The sequence below is a fragment of the Jaculus jaculus genome, chromosome 2, assembly GCF_020740685.1.
Source record: "Jaculus jaculus isolate mJacJac1 chromosome 2, mJacJac1.mat.Y.cur, whole genome shotgun sequence".
Classification (NCBI taxonomy): Eukaryota; Metazoa; Chordata; class Mammalia; order Rodentia; family Dipodidae; genus Jaculus; species Jaculus jaculus.
This window is the reverse complement of record NC_059103.1, coordinates 44045328-44066533: the sequence shown is the minus strand read 5'-3', so window position 1 is coordinate 44066533 and position 21206 is coordinate 44045328. Positions and strand designations below refer to the sequence as shown.

Sequence of the window (21206 nt, the reverse complement as noted above, 5' to 3'; positions counted from 1 at the left end):
GGCCCATAAACCAAATGTAGTTCTTGCTCTGTCACAAGTGGTCCACCTACCACACGAAAATGGGCAAAACACTATCCTTCCCGATGTGGCTCGTCAACTAGGTCCCTTCTATGGGCCACAGGTTTCTGGTTCCAGGCCCATTTCCTCCGGCATCTGCCTACATTTGCTGTGAAGGGGTCCGGATGGGGACAAGGGAGAACGTGGGACAGGCGTCTTCCCTTGATCGTGTTGCCCACTGAATTCTCACCCACCCTTGGTCCTTCGCCCTTCCCCATTTCCCCACTTTCCCACTGCACTGCCAGGAGAAAAAGGGGGGGTATTCTCTCCACAGACTCCGAGGACCCTGGTCCCCCCAATGATCCCCCAGAATGAGGAGGAGGGGGCTCTGCTCTCGGTCCCAGACCACACTGGTGCAGTCCCAGGACATACAGGCGGCAGCAGAAGTCTCTGCCTGCCGCCTTCCCACCTTTCCAGCCTCAGAAACCCTTCTATTCCCCAGCGCCCGATTGCCAGGAGTTTACCTGTCCCACTCCTTTTGGCCCTCAGCCACATGCCTTTTCAGCACTAGCAAACCCAGAAAATAGCATGTCTTTGCCCACACTCTCTTGGCACTGAATGACTTTCTATCCTGGCACCTTCTCATGCCCCAACTAAGCAGAGCAGCTGTTCTTTCTTCTGTTTTGCACTGTCCCCGCCCTTCCTGTCACAGGGACACAGGTAGCTACGTGACTCTGGGCAAGTTACGCTCTGTGCTTCACGTCCATCAACTATAAAATGGGTAAAATTAATAGCATCTGCCTCGGTTTTAATTTTATTTTCTATGTCTTACTTTTAGTATGTTACAATCAAAACAAAAAGTATACAGATAATTGTCACAGAGGACATAATAAAATATATATTATTTATGTAGTATTTACTACTACTATTACTAGTACTACTATCTCTCTCTCTCCATATATATATATATATATATGTATATATATATATATATATATATATACACACACATATATATGTATGTATGTATGTATGTGCATGTATGTATGTGTATGTGTATATATATATGTATGTATGTATGTGTATGTATGTATGTGTATATATATATGTATGTATGTATGTATGTATGTATGTATGTATTATGTATATTGAGCAGCACAGGTCCTCATATCATAAACCAAACTTTACAGTTTGGTCACAGAATTATAGTTTAAAAATGGGAATTAAGGCTGGAGAGATGGCTTACCAGTTAAGGTGCTTGCTGTGAAGCCTAAGGACCCAGGTTTAATTTCCCAGTACCCTCATAAGCCAGATGCACAAAGTGGCGCATGCATCTGGAGTTCAATTGCAGAGGCTAGAAGCCCTGACACACCCATTTTCTCTCCCTCATCTCTCTCTCTCAAATAAACAGATAAAATATTTTTAAAATTGGAATGAATATACTCAGCCCCATCTTTACTTCTCAGCTTCCACATGACTTTTAAGTTTCAGTGTAGAGTTTCAGTTTAATACACTGCATTTTTTTTTTTTTTGCCTTTTAACATCATTACTAAGATGATGAAAGTTACATTAGATTCATTATATACATAGAAACATCGCCACATTGACTAGTTAAGCAAATACTGCTTTGATTTTCAGACCTACTTTTATACCTCAAGTGCTTAAAGCCCCGCCTTGCCACAGGAATAGCCACCAGTATTAGGTGGTTCACTTCCTTCTGTTCAAATCTGAGCAAGGAGACACGGAAAACAATCACTCCAAATAGGCAGTCATACTTTCTTGAGTACCTAAAGCTTTGTCAGTGTTTTGGTAACCCTAGTGCAACTTTTGAAGACATCACTATTATTATTTTTGATTTTAGAGACAGCAAGCAAGCAAGAGAGGTACGCTAGGGCCTCAGCCACTGAAATCTAACTCCAGATGCTTGTGCCACCTAGTGGCCATGTGCAACCTTGTGCTTGCCTCCTCTTTGTGCATCTGGCTTACGTGGGATCTGGAGAGTCAAATATGAGTCCTTAGGCTTCACAGGCAAGCGCCTTAACTGCTAAGCCATCTCTCCAGCCTTCACTGATTATCTTTAAACAGTGAGTCTGAATTTGTTTTCACTGAAAAAAATAAAAAATATGAAAGTCACAAAATATTTTTTAAATATTTATTTATTTTTATTTTTATTTATTTATTTGAGAGTGACAGACAGAGAAAAAGGCAGCGTGCCAGGGCCTCCAGCCACTGCAAATGAACTCCAGATGCATGCGCCCCCTTGTGCATCTGGCTAACGTGGGACCTGGGGAACCGAGCCTCGAACCGGGGTCCTTAGGCTTCACAGGCAAGCACTTAACCGCTAAGCCATCTCTCCAGCCCACAAAATAGTTTTTTAAGAAATCAAATCCTGTGCTGGAGAGATGGCTCAGCAGTTAGGTGCACTTCCTGCACAAGCATGAGGGCCTGAAAAGCCCTAAAACCACCCGAGTACAAATCTCCAGAACCCACATGAGCAGCTTAGTGGGTTATGAGCGCCTGTAACCCCAGTTTCTTAAGGGAGAAAAGACCCAGCAACCTCTGGAGCTTGTGACAAAAGTGGAAAATTCTAGAATCAGTAAGAGGCTTCAGCTCAAACAGATGCTGGTGGAAGAACAATGGAGCACACTCCACTGAGGTGCCTCAGGGCATATACATGTGCATGCACCCCCCCCCCCCACACACACAGGCAAAAAAGAAAATAAAATCTTATTACCTATAACAATTAGCATATTTTTAATAATTTTGGCATAGGTGATGTATTGACCCAATATGTGTAGCAATAAACATTGACTATACCCTATAAAAATGAATGAATGCCAGAAAAAGACCATGGTGGCAGTCACATCCTGGAGCCCTTCCAGGTGGCCCTGTCAGAAGCTGAAGAGCACAGGGAGATGTGGCCATATGTTAATTGTGCTTCCAAATGAACTTCAGAAGCCATTTCTGCTGGTTGTCCAGCACTGCATGATCAGAGAGTGGCCACTTTTCCACATGCACCTTGTACCTGCCCAGGCAGCTTCTGTGTGAGCCAGGCCAGGAGTCAAGGCACAAAAATCACTAAGACTGAATTTGGTAAGAGGTTATGTGCATTGAATCCTCTGGCCATAAATCTACATTAACTCATTTTTCTTTTCTTCTCTTTCTTTCTTTCCTTCTTTCTCTCTCTCTCTCTCTCTCTCTCTCTCTCTCTCTCTCTCTCTTTCTTTCTTCCTTCCTTCCTTCTTCCTTCCTTCTTTTCTTTCTAATTAATTTAATCATGTATCTCAGGCTGGTCTTGAACTTGCTTGCAACTGAAGATGACCTTGAACTTCTGATCCTCCCACCTCCACCTCCTGAGTGCTGGGATTACAGACTTGCCCCGCCATACCTGGTTTATGTAGTGCTGGGGATGGAATGCAAGGTTTCATGTTTGCTAGTTTTTACATTTTACCAACATCCCAAGGCTGCTGCCCCAATTTTTAAGCGTCATTAAGTGGTTAGCCTTATTCTCCAATGTTATTTGAATTTTCAGATGTAAATAAGATGGCAGTAATGAGCTGGGTGTAGTAGCTCATGTCTATAATCCCAGCTCTCAGAGGAGGCTAATTTGTGAGTTCGAGGCCAGCCTGGGCTACAGAGTGAATTCTAGGTCAATTTGGGGTGGAATGAGACCTCGCCTCAAAATCAACAGCAACAATGATGACGACGATGACAAAGATGACAGTAATGTTGAAGAAGAATGATTACCATTCTCTGAGTTGTGCATGAACAGTCAACCAAACTCTTTAGTCAGTTTACGTTTAGGACCCAGGTTAAAAATATGAGGGTAGCAGTGAGGAAGTGAGCTAAAAGGCAAGGGAAAAAAAAAAAAGAATAGCATTATTCCACAGGTCTAGACTAAAAGTATTTTTTAAAAATATTTCCTCAGTTGTGCTCTAGTCTGCATGCACAGATCCCTATGCTGTCTATTAAAAGACACACTACATGTGGACTTAAAAATAGCTCTTCTCTGGTGTCTCAGTGCTTTGTGACACTAGTCAAAATAGAATGACCAACATAGTCAAAATGCTCAGGTATGGGAGAAAGATGTACATGAATCTGAGTCAAGAATTATTACAGGACTGAAGAGATGGCTTAGCAGTTAAGGCGTTTGCTTGCAAAACCAAAGGACTTGGGTTCGATTCCCCAAAATGCACAAGATGTCCAAGGTGGTGCATGTGTCTAGAGCTCATTTATAGTAGCTACAGGCCCTGGCATGCCCAATCTCTCTCTTTCTCTCCCTATCTATCTTTCTGAAATAAATACAAATAAATTTCAAAAACTTTAAAAAGAATTATTACAGTGTGTGCAATCCTGTATCTCTAAAAGATATGCCTATTTCCAGGTTAAATTATTATTATTTATTTATTTTTGGTTTTCTGAGGTAGGGTCTCATTCTAGCCCAGGCTGACCTGGAATTCACTATGTAGTCTCAGGGTGGCCTTGAACTCATGGTGATCCTCCTACCTCTGCCTCCTGAGTGCTGGGATTAAAGGCGTGCGCCACCACGCCAGCAGGTTAAGTTATTTTTTTTTAAATTATTTATTTATTTATTTGAGGGTGACAGACACAGACAGAAAGACAGATAGAGGGAGAGAGAGAGAATGGGCGCGCCAGGGCTTCCAGCCTCTGCAAACGAACTCCAGATGCGTGCGCCCCCTTGTGCATCTGGCTAACGTGGGACCTGGGGAACCGAGCCTCGAACCGGGGTCCTTAGGCTTCACAGGCTTAACCGCTAAGCCATCTCTCCAGCCCAGGTTAAGTTATTTTTAAAGGTTTGGGGATGATGCAATTTGAAGCGCTTGTCTCCAGTATCTGCACAACCACCTGGGAAGAAAGCACTTCCACGTGTGTTTGTTACATGCATTAGAATTTTGTGGCCTGTTTGCAGCACTGCAAAATGCAGCTTTGGTTCTAGCAAACGTGACAATGTAGGTTTTGTATCGATTCCGATCTCTTGTCTTCAGTAAGTAGTCATAAGTTCTCACAGTATGGCCGATTCTTAGACAACAGAAAGCCCTCTCAATTTCAACAGGGATGATGGAAGTGAAAGTCCTGCATACTAATACCCAACAGACTGGCATCTTCTTCCGCTGGTAACTTTTATAGTGCACCAGCCTATTGACAAAACCTGGGGCATTATGACCCTGAAAGGGCACATGTCAAAAGGCTGCATATCTTGCTAAACTGCCTTGGTGGTTACGGCTAGCATCTCAAGAACGTGATTGTCCACACAGCTCAGGCCTGTATGTCTAACAAATGTCTGACCATTTTCTTTCATCTGTCAACGAATCTCTCAGAGGAATTCTAAATTCTAAATTCACTAGTGACCCTGAATTGCTCGAGTATCTCCCAGCACCAGTCTGATTTAACCGATTTAACCAGACAGTGGAAGACTAGAAGTTGAGCATCTGTAAAAATTTCTTTGGAGAAATTAAAAGAATAGAACCATCCGATTTCTAGAAGGATTGGGTCCCGAGGCTGGTCTGTGGTGACACAGAGCTTCAATGAGCAATGGGGTGGTGGTTTGGAGACTTTCCGTGCTAAAAGAGTTTTGCTATAGGCAGGTAGCTACATAGCTGTGGTGGTTTGAATGTAGGGCGTCTCCCATAGTCTCATGTGTTTGTGATTAAGCCTCACACTTAATCCACAGCCAGTGGAGCCTTTGGAAGGTCAAGCCTGGTTGGATGAGGTGTGTCAGCGGGGTGGACCTTGAGGTTTACTAGTCCAGCCCCGCGTGGTGTTCACAGCCAGTTTACTGTCACTAGCTCCTCCCTGCTTCGTATGGAGATGTGACTCCGGGCTGTCTGCTGCTAAGAAGAGGTGGTGCTCTGGGGTCTGCTCATACCACGCTTGCCTGCCATGAAGAAACCTCCCCTCAAACCCATAAGCCTAAAATAAATCCTTTCCTACCATACACTGCTTGGTCAGATGTTTTATCCCGGCAGTAAGAAGGTAATTGCCCTGCCACCTTCACCTTCCACGTTCTCACCAGGACAGGTGTGTTGCATAGCTAGGAGACTGCACTTTAAAAGGAAGCTTTTGGGGTACTTTTGATGAGCCCGAGCCAGACCCAGCATGCCTTCTTGGATTGTTAGCATCCATCACGGTCCTTGGACTTGGAGAGTAAGCTCTTTATGGTGCCTCAGCAATACGACTCCGTTTTCCTTTTCACTCTCACGTGCTTTATCATGCATATGATGACACACTGTGCCAGGACAGTGACATCACGAGACATCATCTTTAAAAACTAATAAGGCTACCCGTTGCGCTTCGCCAGGGCCCCAGCTGAAACCACAGAGGAGTTGGGGAAATGAGCAAGAGTGCTGCTTTCTCGGCGAACCTGATATCAGCACAAAGGTGAAGGAGACAGACACTGAGGACTCTCAACACCTACCAAAGCCGAGATCCAGAGGCACCTAAGAGCCCATCACTGACGTAGACTTAAAACACACCCAACATGGTTTGGGGGAATTTTGTGGAAAAGGGGGCAGAAAGATTGTTAGAGCTACAAGTTGGGTCATTATGCACAGAGACATTGCCTCTCTTCTATAACTGATGGCTACCCTCACAATGCATGACCATAATCCCCATGGGGATGACCTGCACCCCCAACTAGGAGCGTAACCTTGGAGTAGGGGGCAGGGATGAGGGAAAGGGTGGTCCCAACATGTGCTGCTTACATACAACTGGTAATAATAATAAAAAACTAATAAGAGCCGGGCGTGGGGGCTCACGCCTTTAATCCCAGCACTCAGGAGGCAGAGGTAGGAGGATCACCGTGAGTTTGAGGCCACCCTGAGACTACATAGTGAATTCCAGGTCAGCCTGAGCCAGAGTGAGACCCTACCTCGAAAAACCAAAAACAAACAAACAAACAAACAAACAAACAAACAAACAAACCCTAATAAGGATCAGGTGGCTATGTGTCCGGGAACTTCCTGATCACTGGGCTCAACCTCCCCATGAACGTCCTCTGAGCTCCTGCATGGTCAGATGGCAAGACGGCTCCATGGATAAAGTGCTTGCCATGCAACTTCAAGTACCTGAGTTCAGGTCCTGAGACCCTCCCCACCTCCACCCCAGCCAAACATAAAAGCGGAAAGCTTTTGTAATCCCAGTGAGCTGAGGCGAGAAGGGGGACAGATACAAGAAAAGTTCTCTAAAAAGCCCATGAACAATGGTGAGCAATGAAGAGACCCTGTGTCAAACTGTGGAAGACAAGGACTAACCCACAAGTTGGCCTGTGACCTCCGCATATACATTGTGTGGACATGTGGCCACACACACTCTCGCTCATGAGCATACACACCAAAATAAATAGATATTTTTTAAAGTCTTAGATTAAAAGAGCTGGGAAAATAAGACCAGAAGGTGTTTTTTTTTTTTTTTTATTTTAACCTACTTAGGAGTGAAAGTGTTTTCAAGACTTTGTGCGAAGGTTTGTATGTAAATATCTTGTGCTAATAGCAAAGAAATCTTTTCTTTTCTTTAAGGCAGGCCCTCCAGGGATGTTTATTTGGAAATAACTTTGTTAGTAGTTACTTGAAAGCGAGATACACTTATGGCTGTCTCCAAATTGCCTTTAATGTACTCCTGTCTAAATCAGGTGAGGAAAGATGAAGAGCTGTCTGTCATTCACTCAACCAGCTGCCCGAATGAGGAAGCACTTTCCACCCAGGGGCTCTGGGGAAGGAACGAGCAGCTGGGGAGGAAGAAACCCATTCTTTTCCAGTTTTGTTTTTTCCACCATGAGCCCTAGCAAGGGGTGTTGCCAGAGGGAAGCCACATGCCAGCACACCTGGCCATCACAGGGTAGCGCTGCCGGCAATGACCCCAGGGCCATGTTGGCAGCAGGGGCCAATGGGTGAGACAGGTGAGAGAGCGGGCATGATCAAAAGGGATTTTTTTTCTTCTCACCATGGTTGACTGCTAGGCTCAGGATTAGGACAGTTAGAGTACAGAGTTCTGTGGGGGTTGTAAATATTGGAAATACTGTGGTGAGGCCACTAAGGTGTGTGAGTATGTGGGGGCAGAGAGTTCAAGAATTCCCACTTGCATGTATCCATCCTACACTTCCATGAGCCTGCGCACTTCCTTACATTTTGTATCTCGAGCCTTTGCTTGTGTGACCTTAAGTAAAAGGGTTTAGGCAAAGGGGCGCATCAAAAAGCAAAACAGATGTGGTGAGGCTTAGAGCCAGGACTCTTCCTGAGGGCTTCTCATGGGTGTCCCTTAGTTTTTCTTTAGGACAGGGTGCAGGGATCAGGGATGGAGGGGGCAGCCAGTCCTGGGCACAGCCATCAGGCAAGACTAGAGTACAGCAGAGGCCTAGTGTGCCAAGGGAAGGTCAGTTCCCAGCCCATAGAAGCTGAAAATGGTGAAGACAGGACCTATCAGATGATGGGTTCAGCCAGACTCCAAAGCCCTCTCCTAACCCCTTCTCAACCACCAGCTTTTATACCACTTCCCCCTCTTAGGTTCATTCAAGTCCTATTTCACAAGTGTTCTGTCTGGAACTCTCCATGGTGTGGCAGGCATCAGAAGTCTGGTGCCAACCCAACTTTGGTCCACAGACCGTTGGCGAGTCAGAGGCCTACTATTGTCCTGTTTTGTTCCTGGCAATAGAAAGGCCCAAGTAGCATGGTACTATGTGGCCAATGGGCTGTCTGTCTGTTCTGCATCTCTATCAGCAGAGCTGGGTGCCCTCTGCCTTCCAGAGGTACATCTCTGGAGAAGGTGAGTCTATGGTCTCTCACTAGTGCCTAAGACAATCAGATTATAATTTCTCTTCATAGACCAGTGCTTACTGTGCTATTAAGAATCAGAAATGCATTTTTACTACATATTTTGAATCTGTGGCTCTAACAGATTTTTCTTTGTTTGTACTGTTTTTATTGTTTTGAGACAAGGTCTTTCTGTGTAGCCCAGGCTTTGTCTTGAATTGATAAGCCTTCTATCTCAGTCTCTTGGGTGCTGGGATTGTAGGAATGTACCACCATGCTCTGGTTTGAGGAGGCTAACAACGGGAAGACACAAAGGACAATGTATATGCTGGTTGAGTTTCCTCCTCTGCCATGGTTGAGACCAGAAATGTTTTAGATCCCCCCCCACAGCCCAAGATTTTGGAATATTTCCATATGCATTTTATTCACTAAGCCATCTCCCCAGCCCTGGACTTCAAATTTTTAAAGTGGGAAGATGTGTAATCTATTGTTCATGTAAAGCCATAATATAGAAATAAAAGTTGGAGATGATTCCATTTAAATTGGAAGATTAAACTCACTTGATTTGGAAATTGTTCAAAGAAATCAGAAAACATGAAACACTTTAAATGCAAAGGGCCTAGGTGACACACAATGTCACGAAGTATTGCAAGATGGAAGAGGGTTAAAGGGATGGAAGTGGGATGGAAAGATTGCTCAGTGGTTAAAGGGGCCTGTCTGCAAAGCCTAATGACCTGGGTTTGCTTTCTCAAAACCCACGTAAAGCCAGATGCACAAAGTGGTGCATGCATCTGGAGTTTGCTTGCGGAAGCTGGAAGCCCTTGCATCCCCATTCTCTCTCTCTCTCTGCCAATATATATATATGGAGAGGGGGGGTTGGGAGAGGGAGAGAGTGTTATGGAAGTGAGATGAAACAAATAAGCAAAGGAAAACTAACCCTGTAAGAGCCAGTGTGAAAGAGTACCTTAAGGGTAAGGGACACCCTTGGACTCTTTCCCCATCCCCCTGCTGGGTAACTTTCCTGCATCCCTAATGAAGAGGGCTTCTCTGCTGTCTGGAGAGCTTCATGGGAGACGCTAGACCAGGCACAGTCAGCTCAGGGATGGTGGGAATGAAGGCTGCAATGCTTTGCACTGGAAAGTTCTCACCTGCATTCCAAGACTCCAGTATGCATCCTCCCCCACACTTACTTCTTAAGTGTGGGGAGATTGTCTTGATCCCACCATGATAATTCCTTGTATGACAATTTCTTGGTTCCCACTGACCAACAGGAAAGGCAAGAGAGTCAGGAACACCCTCAGCAGGTCTGCCAGGCCATACAGTGTTACTGCTCAGTGGAGTGAGGACATGGCTTCGAGGGACAGGGTGGACAGTTCTGTAGGAGGCCAGGCACGGGGTGAAAGCGCTCAGCTGTCGGGTGATCAGGAGGCGTGCATGTGTAGGATGCATTATACACGTATACCACCCACGTGTACGTGCATGTGAATGTATCTATGCATTGTGCATGCATGTGGGTATGTATGTGCACATGCATCTGTGGGTGTGTGTCTACATGCATGCACAAAGTCCTGCCATCTCTCCATCAAGGTCACGTCCTTCATTTTGTTCTCCCATCCTCTCTTAGCTCTCAGTCTGTATGTTGCCCCTAGAAAGCCACAGGCACCGCTGGCTAAACTGCCCTCCCACCTCCTGCGGATAGCGTTCAGGCCAAGCCAGGTGCCACCCTGCCCCACATCACCTCATGCCTCTCCCAGCTGTGCTGTTACCGGCTGGGCTAACCAGCAGGCTCTCGCTCATGTGTTTTCTGTAAAGTGATTGAAATAATGCTTCTACTTTTCGCAGGCCCACACACCCCCCTCCGCCCTCCCCAACACTTCCTCTCCTGCTGTCTTACAGCATTTGCCACTAGATTTATTGGAATTGGGGAAAAGCAGACATTTCTTAGCCAGCACATGCTAAGATGAGTTCTTTGTAGGGTATGGTTGGTAATAATTTAATTAGCCCAGCTTCTTTTTTTTTTTTTTTGTGGGAAAAGAGTGTTAATTAGTGTTTGCTTAAAATACACCATCTGGGTGGCCTCTCCTTCCCCACTTGTCTCCCCTGGGTGAAGCCCTAATTTCCCATCCACATCCTGCAGCAAGTCCCAGCCTGGTCATCACTACTAGTCTAGGAAAAGCAAATATCACCAGGTATTTTTATACAGTCCTAGATTACGATATATGCAGATTATGATGCCCGTGGGACCAAGAGATTGGGAAGGGTAGGACCAGGGCCCCACGGAGAGTCACCTCACAAGTATCAGCCTCTGAGGGGCCGTGAGGGTCCCAGAAGCCCTCTGAGTAGATACCCCCTGCTCCTGGGGGTCCGGGAGATGGCCGCTGAACACAGGGTAGAAGCAAGTAGATACAGCCAGGGCGCCTCAGACAGATGGGAAAAGGTCCCTCCAGGTGAGCCCATCTCCCCGAGACTTGTCCAGCCACCTGCCACAGGTGAAGATGGTCGCCACGCCAGTGCTGGTGTTGGTGACCTCCACTCTGTCCACCAGCCAGCCCGAGTAGTAGCCGCTGCTGTCATGCTCCAGGCGCACCTTGCGGAGCTCGCCCAGCTCCAGCGTCTCCAGGAAGAAGCGGTCGGTGCTGCCCCGCTCGAAGAGGTTGCGCAGTTTCTGCTTCAGTTCGCGCTTGCCAGTGTCCCCGTTGGCCCCGAAGATGGTCACAAAGACGTTGGCGTCTGTGCCTGCCCCTGGCTCGTAGCCTGTTGTTACGATGACCTCATACTTGACTGGCACCAGGCTCTGGATCTTGCTGGCAAAACTCTCTGTTGTCTTGGTAACCTCAAATACCTTGAAGTACTTCCTCTTCCTTTTGAGGGGGATGAGACAGTCACAGTTAAAGAAGTACCTGGCAGAGGGATGGCAGAAGGAATGGGAAAAGATCAGGGGACACCCACAGAGGGTCAGCTCCCATCCCATAGCTTCCAGTCGTCCACGAATGGCGCCTTCCCAGAATTCCACCCAAGATACAGAGGCTGCAGTGAAATGTATGGGCTTTTTTTAATCTGCAAATTCCCAATGGAGTGATACCTCAGCTTCCTCGTCTCTTCTACTTCTTTTCTCATCCCTTACACTCCATATACAACCCATAGACAACACCTATTTGGTCTTATCTTTAAAACATACCAAGAGCTAGCCCACTTAATCTCTCTCTCCAATATCTCCTTGTCTGCTCTACTGTGGTCCAAATCACCACTCCTCTTTTTCCCACCCCAAGTTGATAATACTTTATCAGTTTGGAAATAAGCAGTCCTGGCTCATGATAGTAACTTCAGATATACAGTGTTTTACAAGGAAGAAATCTGACTGGAGCCAGAGCCTTCATGGACTACACAGAGACAGGACTAGCATCTGTCCTTCACCCTGGAAAAGCTCACGCAGAAACAGGTCCTGAGCTCATTTCCCATCCCAGGAATGACCGGCACCTGTGTGCCTCCTGCTCTAGAGCCCCAGGGAATCCACACAGAGGCCAAACTGACACCCCAACCCTGCCTCTGCAAGATCTTCACAGAGAATGACCCAGGCCAAGCTAGGCATTGCATGCAGACCCTGCACTCCCATCCATTTCTCTTTCCATCCCTTTCATACTTCCCCTGGGATTATCTAACTTCATTTAATGGATCAATGTTGTCTTGCCCTTTCCTCTGCCTTCCTCCCTCCTCAGTGGCTTTCTCAAAGAACACAGGATGGCCTGGAGGTGGGGGATCTCCTTGCCCAGGTCTCCCAAGTGCTGGGATTACTTTGGGTGGCTGATTGCTTCGCTTTTCCTCCTTCCCTTTTTATTCTATACTTATCTGGAGCTGCCTTATCTCCTTTCCTCTTTACTGTTCACTCCTTCTATTTACCTTCCCTCTCTATTTTATTCTCTGCTATCGTAATACTACCACCAATAATAACTAATATCTTAGCACACACCATACTATCCTTTCCCTTTACTCTCCCCAAATTATTGCCATCAAAGGGGCAGGTTTTTAAACTAGCCGTCAGTGAATTTTCACAGTAGGTTTACTCCGTCCGTGGAGGTTGGTGCTGTATGTACGATTCTACTTCAGAGTAGTGCTGGAAATCATGCCTGGTTCCCTGAGCACCCAGGCTGAGCGTTTGGCTATTTAACTATACACCCATCCAATGGGGATAAGTGAGCCCTCAACCCTACAGCAATGGAGACACTCTTAAAAATGGCACATATGGGCTGGAGAGATGGCTTAGCGGTTAAGCGCTTGCCTGTGAAGCCTAAGGACCCCGGTTCAAGGCTCGGTTCCCCAGGTCCCACGTTAGCCAGATGCACAAGGGGGCACATGCGTCTGGAGTTCGTTTGCAGTGGCTGGAAGCCCTGGCGTGCCCATTCTATCTCTCTCCCTCTATCTGTCTTTCTCCCTGTGTCTGTTGCTCTCAAATAAATAAATAAAAAATGAACAAAAAATTTAAAAAAATGGCACATATTTCCACTTCAAGAATATGGATGATTATAAAATTAGATTTAAAAAACTCATCCTACAACCTAACCATAAATGCATAAGGTCCAATACAGGAACACAAGAAACATGGAAAATTAATGCAACCTCATGTCTCTGAAGATTACAAATTTCACAGTAATGCACTGTAATGACAATGAACTGGACACAATCTCTGACAAAAATTTCAAAAAGATGATTATAAGAATATTCCATGGGGGCTGGAGAGATGGCTCAGTGGTTAAAGATGCTTACTTACAAAGCCTGCCAGCCTGGGCTTGATTCCCCAGTACCCATGTAAAGCACAATGCAATGTGGCACACTCATCTGAATTTTGTTTGCAGTGGCAGGAGGCCCTGACATGTTCACTCTCATTTCCTCTCTTCCTCTCTCTCTCACTCTCTTCTTGCAATAAATAAAATATTTTAAAACTTGGAAATTAAAAGCTTAATAAATTAAATATAAAGCTTTGTGGAAAACCTCATCAATGAAATGGATCAAGGAAAGACAAAATATCAGGGCTTGAAGAGGACTGAAATATTAAGACAATGAAACAGAACATTCAAAATCTATGGGATACTATGAACAAATCAAATATAAGAATTATGGCTACAGAAAAACAGCAATTTCATTGCAAAGGCACAGTAAATATTTTCAATAAAACCACAGCAGAACATGTCCCCAATCTAAGGAAAAAGCTAAGCTGTCCACTCAGGGAAGGAGGCATTTAGAACACCAAACAGATAAGAGAAGAACCTTCCCACATCATATTATAGTCAAAACATTAAACATGTAAAACCAAGGAAGTAGATTGGAAGCTACAAGAGAGAAATACTGAGTCACATGTAAACTAGGCCTATGAAATAGCAGCAGAATTTTTCAGCAGAAATTTAAAAGCCAAGACTTGGAATGATGAGTTTGAAGTTCTGAAAGACAACAACTGCCAACTGTCCCCAGCAAAGCTATCTATAATCATTAAAGAAGAAAGAAAATCTTCCCATGATTCAGATTAAAGGGATTCAAGGCCACTAAGCCAGCTCTACCAAAGATACTTGAAGAGATCTTTTGGACTAAAAAAGATAAACAGATCCATGATCTATATGAAAGAATAAAGCACACTAGAACAGTGGTTAAGCTAATGAGAACTAGGAAAACACCAAACACTATAAAATCAACAAAATGACAGGAATTAATATACATCTTTCATTACTACTTCAGAATATTTTTCTTTTAAAAAATGTTTTGTGTATATATATTTTTTTATGGTTTTGTTTTTGTTTTTATGAGGTTGGGTCTCGCTCTAGCCCATGCTGACCTGGAATTCACTATGTAGTCTCAGGGTGGCCTTGTACTCATAACAATCTTCCTACCTCTGCCTCCCAAGTTCTGGTATTAAAGGCATGCGCCACCACACCTGGCCTTTTGTATTTTTTTAATGAGAGAGCAAGGGAGGGAAGGGAGAGAGAATTTAAGCACCAGGGCCTCCAGCCACTACAATCAAACTCCAGATGCATGCATCATTTTGTGTGCATGTGCAACCTTGCACATTTGTATTGCCTTGTGTGTCTGGATTACATGGGACCTAGAAAATAGAACATGGGTCCTTACACTTCATAGGCAAGTGCCTTAACCACTAAGCCATATCTTACAGCCCCAGAACATTTTTAAAAATATTTTATTTGAAAGAGAGAAGGAGAGAGAGAGAGGAGAGAATGGTCATGCCAGGGCCTCTAGCCACTGCAAACAAACTCCAGACACATGTGCCACCTTGTGCATCTGACTTGTGTAGGCATTGGGCAATTGAACCTGGGTCCTTAAGCTTCATAGGCAAGCACCTTCACCACTAAGCTATCTCTCTAGCCCTTAATTCAGAATAGTAAAGGTCTATATTCCTCAATCAAAAGACACAGACTAGGAGACTGGATTAAAAAACAGGATCCATCTATTGGTTGCCTCCAGCAATGCACCTTACTATTAAAGAGAGATACAACCTCAGGGTGAAACAAGCAAATGAACTAGGAAACAAATAAACATTGTTGTTCTAATAACTGATAAAACAGACTTCAAAACCATACTAGTCAGAAGAGATAAAAAGTAATTTCATACAGATTGAAGGAACAATCTATCAAGAGGATATTACAGTTTTAAACATGGGGGTAGCCACATTCATAAAACCAATTATGTTAGATGTAAATACACAGATTAAGCCCAACACAATACTAGTGGGTGATACCAATATCTCACTCTCACCAGCAGACCAATAATCCTCATCAAAAATAGCATAAAAAAACAGAGAAACATCTGAGTTAAGTGAAAGTTAAGATCAAATGGACATTACAGACATCTATAAAACATTCCTTTCAAATACTTCAGAATATACATTCTTCTTAGCAATTCATGGGACTCTCTCTAAAATAGATCATAAATAGGTCACAAAACAAGTCTTAACAAATATAGAAAAATTGCTTGTATTCTATCTGAACATGATGGAATAAAACTAGAACTCAACAATGAGAACATACACAGATATGGAGAGACTGAATAAATGCTTATGAATGATGAATAAGTCCTTGGAGAAGTAAAAAAAGGAAATTAAAAATACCTAAAATTTAAAGTGAAAACACAGCATACCATAAAATGAAAATAGCCTTAAGAAGGAGGCTTATAGCCTCAAGCACCTGCATTGGAAAATCAGAGACATCTCAAGTTTAAATAATAATAATAATGCACTTGAAGGCCTTGAAAAAATAAAGAACAAGTCAAATTTGAAATCAATAGATAGGAAGAAATAATTGAGGTCATGGCAGAAAATTAAGTTGAAATGAAAAAAATCACAATGAGTTGATGATCAAATAGTTGGTTATTTGAAAAAAAAAAAAAATGGGCTGAAAAGATGGCTTAGTGGTGTTTGCCAGCAAAGCCAAAGGACCCAAGTTTGATTCCTCAGTACCCGTGTAAGTCAGATGTACATGGTAGTGCATGCAACTAAAGTTTGTTTTCAGTAGCTAGAGGCCCTGGTATGCTCATTTTCTCTTTATCTGCCTCTCCCTCTTTCAAATATATACATACATACATATATATATATATATTTTGGTTTTTCAAAGTAGGCTCTCACTCTAGCCTAGGCTGACCTGGAATTCACTATGTAGTCTCAGAGTGGCCTTGAACTCATGGCGATCCTCCTACCTTTGCCTCCCAAGTACGGGGATTAAAAGTGTGCACCGCCTTGCCCGGCTATAAATAATATCTTTTAAAAATTAAAAAACAAGATCAAAAAATTATTAGCTAAACCAACCAAACACAATGCCATGTGCGATGATTACAAACAGAAGTTTTAAAAATTAGAGAGATCACAAATAACTTAATGATGTACCTCTAGGTCTCAGAAAAACAAGAACATCCCAAACCTAAAATCAATAGAGATGGACAGAAATACTAGATCAGGGAAGAGATTAGCTAAATGGAATTAAAAATAGCAATACAAAGAATCAGTGAAACAAAGTGTTTCAAAACAAACAAACAGAAGGTTGAAAATCCTTAGCCAAACTAACCAAAAGAAAGAAATGGGAGACCCAAATCAAATGAAATGAAAGGGACATTACAACAGACACCAATGAAACTCAAAGGATCATTAGGGCATGCTTTAAAAATGCATATTATAATCAGTTGGAAAAATCTAGATGAAATACATAAACTTCTAGGTACATATAACCTAAAAGTTAAACAAAGAAGATATAAATAGTTTAAATAGAAGACCTATAACAAGCAATGAGATCATAGCAAAAATTCAGTCTCTAAACTTAAAAAAAAAAAAGGCTAGGTCCACATGGGTTCACTGTTAAATTCTTCCAGAGCTTTAAAGAACTAATACCAGACCTGGTAAGATGGCTTAGTGGTTAAGTTGCTTGCCTGTGAAGCCTAAGAACTCATGTTCAAACCTCCAGGTCCCATGTAGCCAGACACACAGTGACACAAGTGCACAATGTCACACGCATTTGGAGTTTGTTCACAGCAGCCTGAAGGTCCTGGCGTGCCCATACTCTCCCTCTCTCTCTCTTTCAAAAATAAAAAAATGAACTAATGCCAATGTTCCTCAAACTCTTCCATAACTAGAAAAAAGAAGGAATGTGCTCAAACACAGTTTATGAAGCCAGTATTACCCTAATGCTAAAATAAGTTAACACAACAACAACAACAAAATTATAGGCTACTCTTCTTGAGAAACAGGGATGCAAATTTTTTCAATAAAATGCTTGCAAATTGGGTTGAACTACACTTCAAAAAGTCCATTCACCACACCCAAGTGGGCTTTATTCCACAGTTGCAAGGATGGCTCAAAATCACAAATCAGTAAATGCAATACATCACATTAACAGACTCAAGGACAGAAATCACATGATCATCTCAATAGATGCCAAAAAAAAAAAAAAAAAAAGCCCTTTGTGATAGAGTTCAACATCCCTTTCTGATAAAAGCTCTGAAGAAACTCAGAAGAGAAGAGTAAAAGGAATACCCCCCCCAAAAAATAGACTACATACTACAGAACTATAACCAACATTGTATTAAATGGAAGAAAAACTCAAAGCATTGACACTAAAATCAGGAACAAGATGAGGGTGTCCATTCTTCACTCTTATTCAACATAGTACCTGATATCTCAACTAAAGCAATTCCACAAGAGAAAGAAATAGAGCGATATACCTATATACATAGGAAAGGAAGAAATCCTAACCTTACTTACAGATTATATGATGCTGTACATTACAGACCCTAAAGCCATTTAGAAAACTCTAGGAACTGGCACACACTTTCATCAAAGTAGCAGAACAGAAAACTAGCATACAAAACAATGTACTAGTAATGAACATGCTGAGAATGCAATCAGTACAACAAATCCCATTCACAATAGCTAGCTTCAAAAATACCCAGGAATAAATCTAACTGTGGTGGTTTGATTCAAATGTCCCTCATAAACTCACATTTTGAATGCTTGGTCCCCAACTGGTGGCAATTTGGGAAGTAGAATCTTGCTAGAGGAAGTGTGTGGCTGGGAATAGGCTTAGGGGTGTTATATATAACCAGCTCTCCCTTGCCATTGCTCAGCCGACTTTCTTGTTGCTGTTTTCCACCTACTGTGACAGAGATAATGTCCAGCCTCTGCTCTACCAGGCTTTCTCCTGCCATCATGAAGCTTCCCCTGGAGACTGTAAGCCAAAATAAACTTTCCTCCAATCAGCTGCTTTTGGTTAGGTGTTTTAACTCCAGCAATGAGAAATTCACACAGCACTAATTAATGAAGTAAATGACTTCCATAATGAAATTTTTAAATGCTGAAGGAAAAAATTGAAGAAGACTCTAGAAAATGGAAAGATCATACACCAGTGAAAGTGGATATATTACCAAAAGCAATAACAGATTCTAATGTAATCTCCATCAAAATCCAATGACATTCCTCACAGAAATAGAAAAAAGGCCAAAAATTCATACAGAAATACAAAAGATTCCAGATAGTTAAAGCAATCCTGTATAAAAGGGATGATACTGGAGGCATCACAATACCTCCTGTCAAGTTATACTGCAGAGTCACAATAATACAAAAAGCATGGCATTGGCACATGACAGACATGTAGCTCAGTAGGAAAGCATAGAAAACCCAGAATTCAAGTCACATAGCTACAGCTACCTAAATTTGACAAATAAGTAGAAAACATACATTGGAGAAAAGATCACGTTTTCAACAAATGGTGCTGGGGAAACTGGTCGTCCAATGTAGAATAATGAACTAGGTCTGTCATTCTGTTCAAACATCAACTCTGAGTGGATGGAAGATCTTAATGTAAAAGCTGAAACTCAGAAATTGTTAGAGGAAAATGTAGGAAAAGCTCCTCAAGATTTAGTCATAGGCAAGGAGTCTCTCAAAAGGACTCTAATAGATACCAAGAACTGACAAATTAGAGTACATGAAGTTGAAAAGTTTCTACATAGCAGAGGAAAAATTCAGCAGAGTGGAGATGGTGATGGGAGAACATCTTTCATAGGTGTACATCTAACAGATGATTAGTATCCAGAATATATTAAAAACTCAAAACACCAACAACCCAATCAATAAATGGGCTAATAAGCTGCACAGCTCTCAAAAGACTTCATATAAATGGCCTGAAATATGAGTGTGTGGGGGGGAGTAGTCAACATCCTTATTCATCAAGGAAATGCAAATTCAAACTTCACTGGGGCTCCATCTCATCCTGGTCAGAACAGCTAACATATAGAGAACAAATGCTGGTGAGGATGTGCAGAGTGTGAATTAGTCCAGCCAATATGAAAGTCAGTTCCTCGAAGAAAACTAAAAATAGACCTGTCATTCTATCCACCTGTGTCATTTCTGGGTATGCACTCAGAGAGCTCTTAGTCAGTATACCACAGAGATACCTGCATATCTGTGGATAAGCAGCATTATTCATAATCAACAAGTTATAGAATAAGCCTAGGTGAGAGTTTTTTCAGAGTTGCAGATCTTACATTAAAGAAAATGTGATGTATATAGACCCAATGACGTTTTATTCAGCCATAAAGAGAATGGAAATGACGTCATTACTGGAAAATAAATGCTAGTGGAATTCATCAGAGTAAACAAAAATAATCCCAAATCCAACAAAAAGACGTCACATTTTCTCTCTTTTGTGGATCCTATGTATGTACATGTATGTGCATGCACTTGCACGTGTGTGTGTGTGTGTGCGTGTGTGTAAGGGGACAGCAGAGCAAGAGAGGTGAATATCACCAATATATGTGATATATACTTGAAAACAATGACTCCATGAAACCCAATACTATGTACAACAAATAGAAGCCAATAAAGCCATTTTTTACAGAAGAAATTTAAGGGCTAGAGAGATGGCTCAGTGGTTAAGTGAGCTTCCTGCAATACACATGGGCCTGAGGGGCCACGAGACCACTCAAGCTCAAACCCACATAAACAGGTGGGTGTGGTCATGCACATCTTTTGGGGAGTGGAGACTGAGAATCAATGGGCTCATGAGCAGCAGGCCCTGGAATCGGTAAGAGACAGACCCCATTGCAAAGAAAAAACAGGTGGGTGAGTGATGGAGGGGGAAACTTGATGTTCTTTTCTGGCATTTGCAGAGGAGCCCACAGGGTATCACATCAGCATACACACCCCTCCATACAAAAACAATTTAAAGGGACAAGAAAATAAAGATGCTTTGCAGAAAATTCTTATTCTGTTTTGATCTCTCTCTCTCCCTCAATGTATCATCAATACATTCACATTATTACATACCTTGATTTCTTCATATGTGGTGTATATGAATTCTTTGTTTTAAAATGTCTTTCTTCACGCATGTGCTCAGTGATGTACACAATTCCATGCAAATACTCTTCCTTTGAGTTGGTTCTGTTACATTACTCTCTCTCTCTTTCTTTCTTTCAAAGAGGGAGAGAAAGAGAGAGAATGGGCGTGCCAGGGCCTCTAGCCACTGCAAACGAACTCCAGACACGTGCGCCCCCTTGTGCATCTGGCTAATGTGGGTTCTGGGGAATCAAGCCTCGAACCAGTGTCCTCAGGCTTCACAGGCAAGTGCTTAACCACTAAGCCATCTCTCCAACCCTTCTTTATTTCTTTTTTCCTCCTTTCTTTCCTTCCTTCCTTCCTTCCTTCCTTCCTTCCTTCCTTCCTTCCTTCCTTCCTTCCTTCCTTCTCTCTCTCTCTCTCTCTTTCTCTCTCTCTCTTCCTTCCTCTCTTTTTCTTTCTTAAAGATTTATTCTTACTTATTTATTTATAAGCGACAGGAAGAGGGAAAGAGAGAGAATGGGCATGCCAGGGACTCTAGCTACTGAAAATGAACTCCAGATACATGTGCTACCATGTGCATCTGGCTTATGTGGGACCTGGAGAATCTAAACTGGGTCCTTAGGCTT

At 42.9% G+C, this 21206-nt stretch overlaps 1 protein-coding gene across 3 annotated transcripts in view; it reads right to left on the bottom strand.

Moving 5' to 3' along the window:
* Positions 1 to 11181: 11181 nt before the first annotated feature.
* Positions 11182 to 21206, bottom strand: part of Loxhd1 (lipoxygenase homology PLAT domains 1) — a 206281-nt gene continuing 196256 nt past the window's right edge. For all 3 annotated transcript variants that reach the window (XM_045144249.1, XM_004656811.2, XM_004656812.2), the window contains one exon: positions 11182 to 11662. In XM_045144249.1, the coding sequence (XP_045000184.1) occupies positions 11182 to 11662 (481 nt within the window). The remainder of the gene's footprint in view (positions 11663 to 21206) is intronic.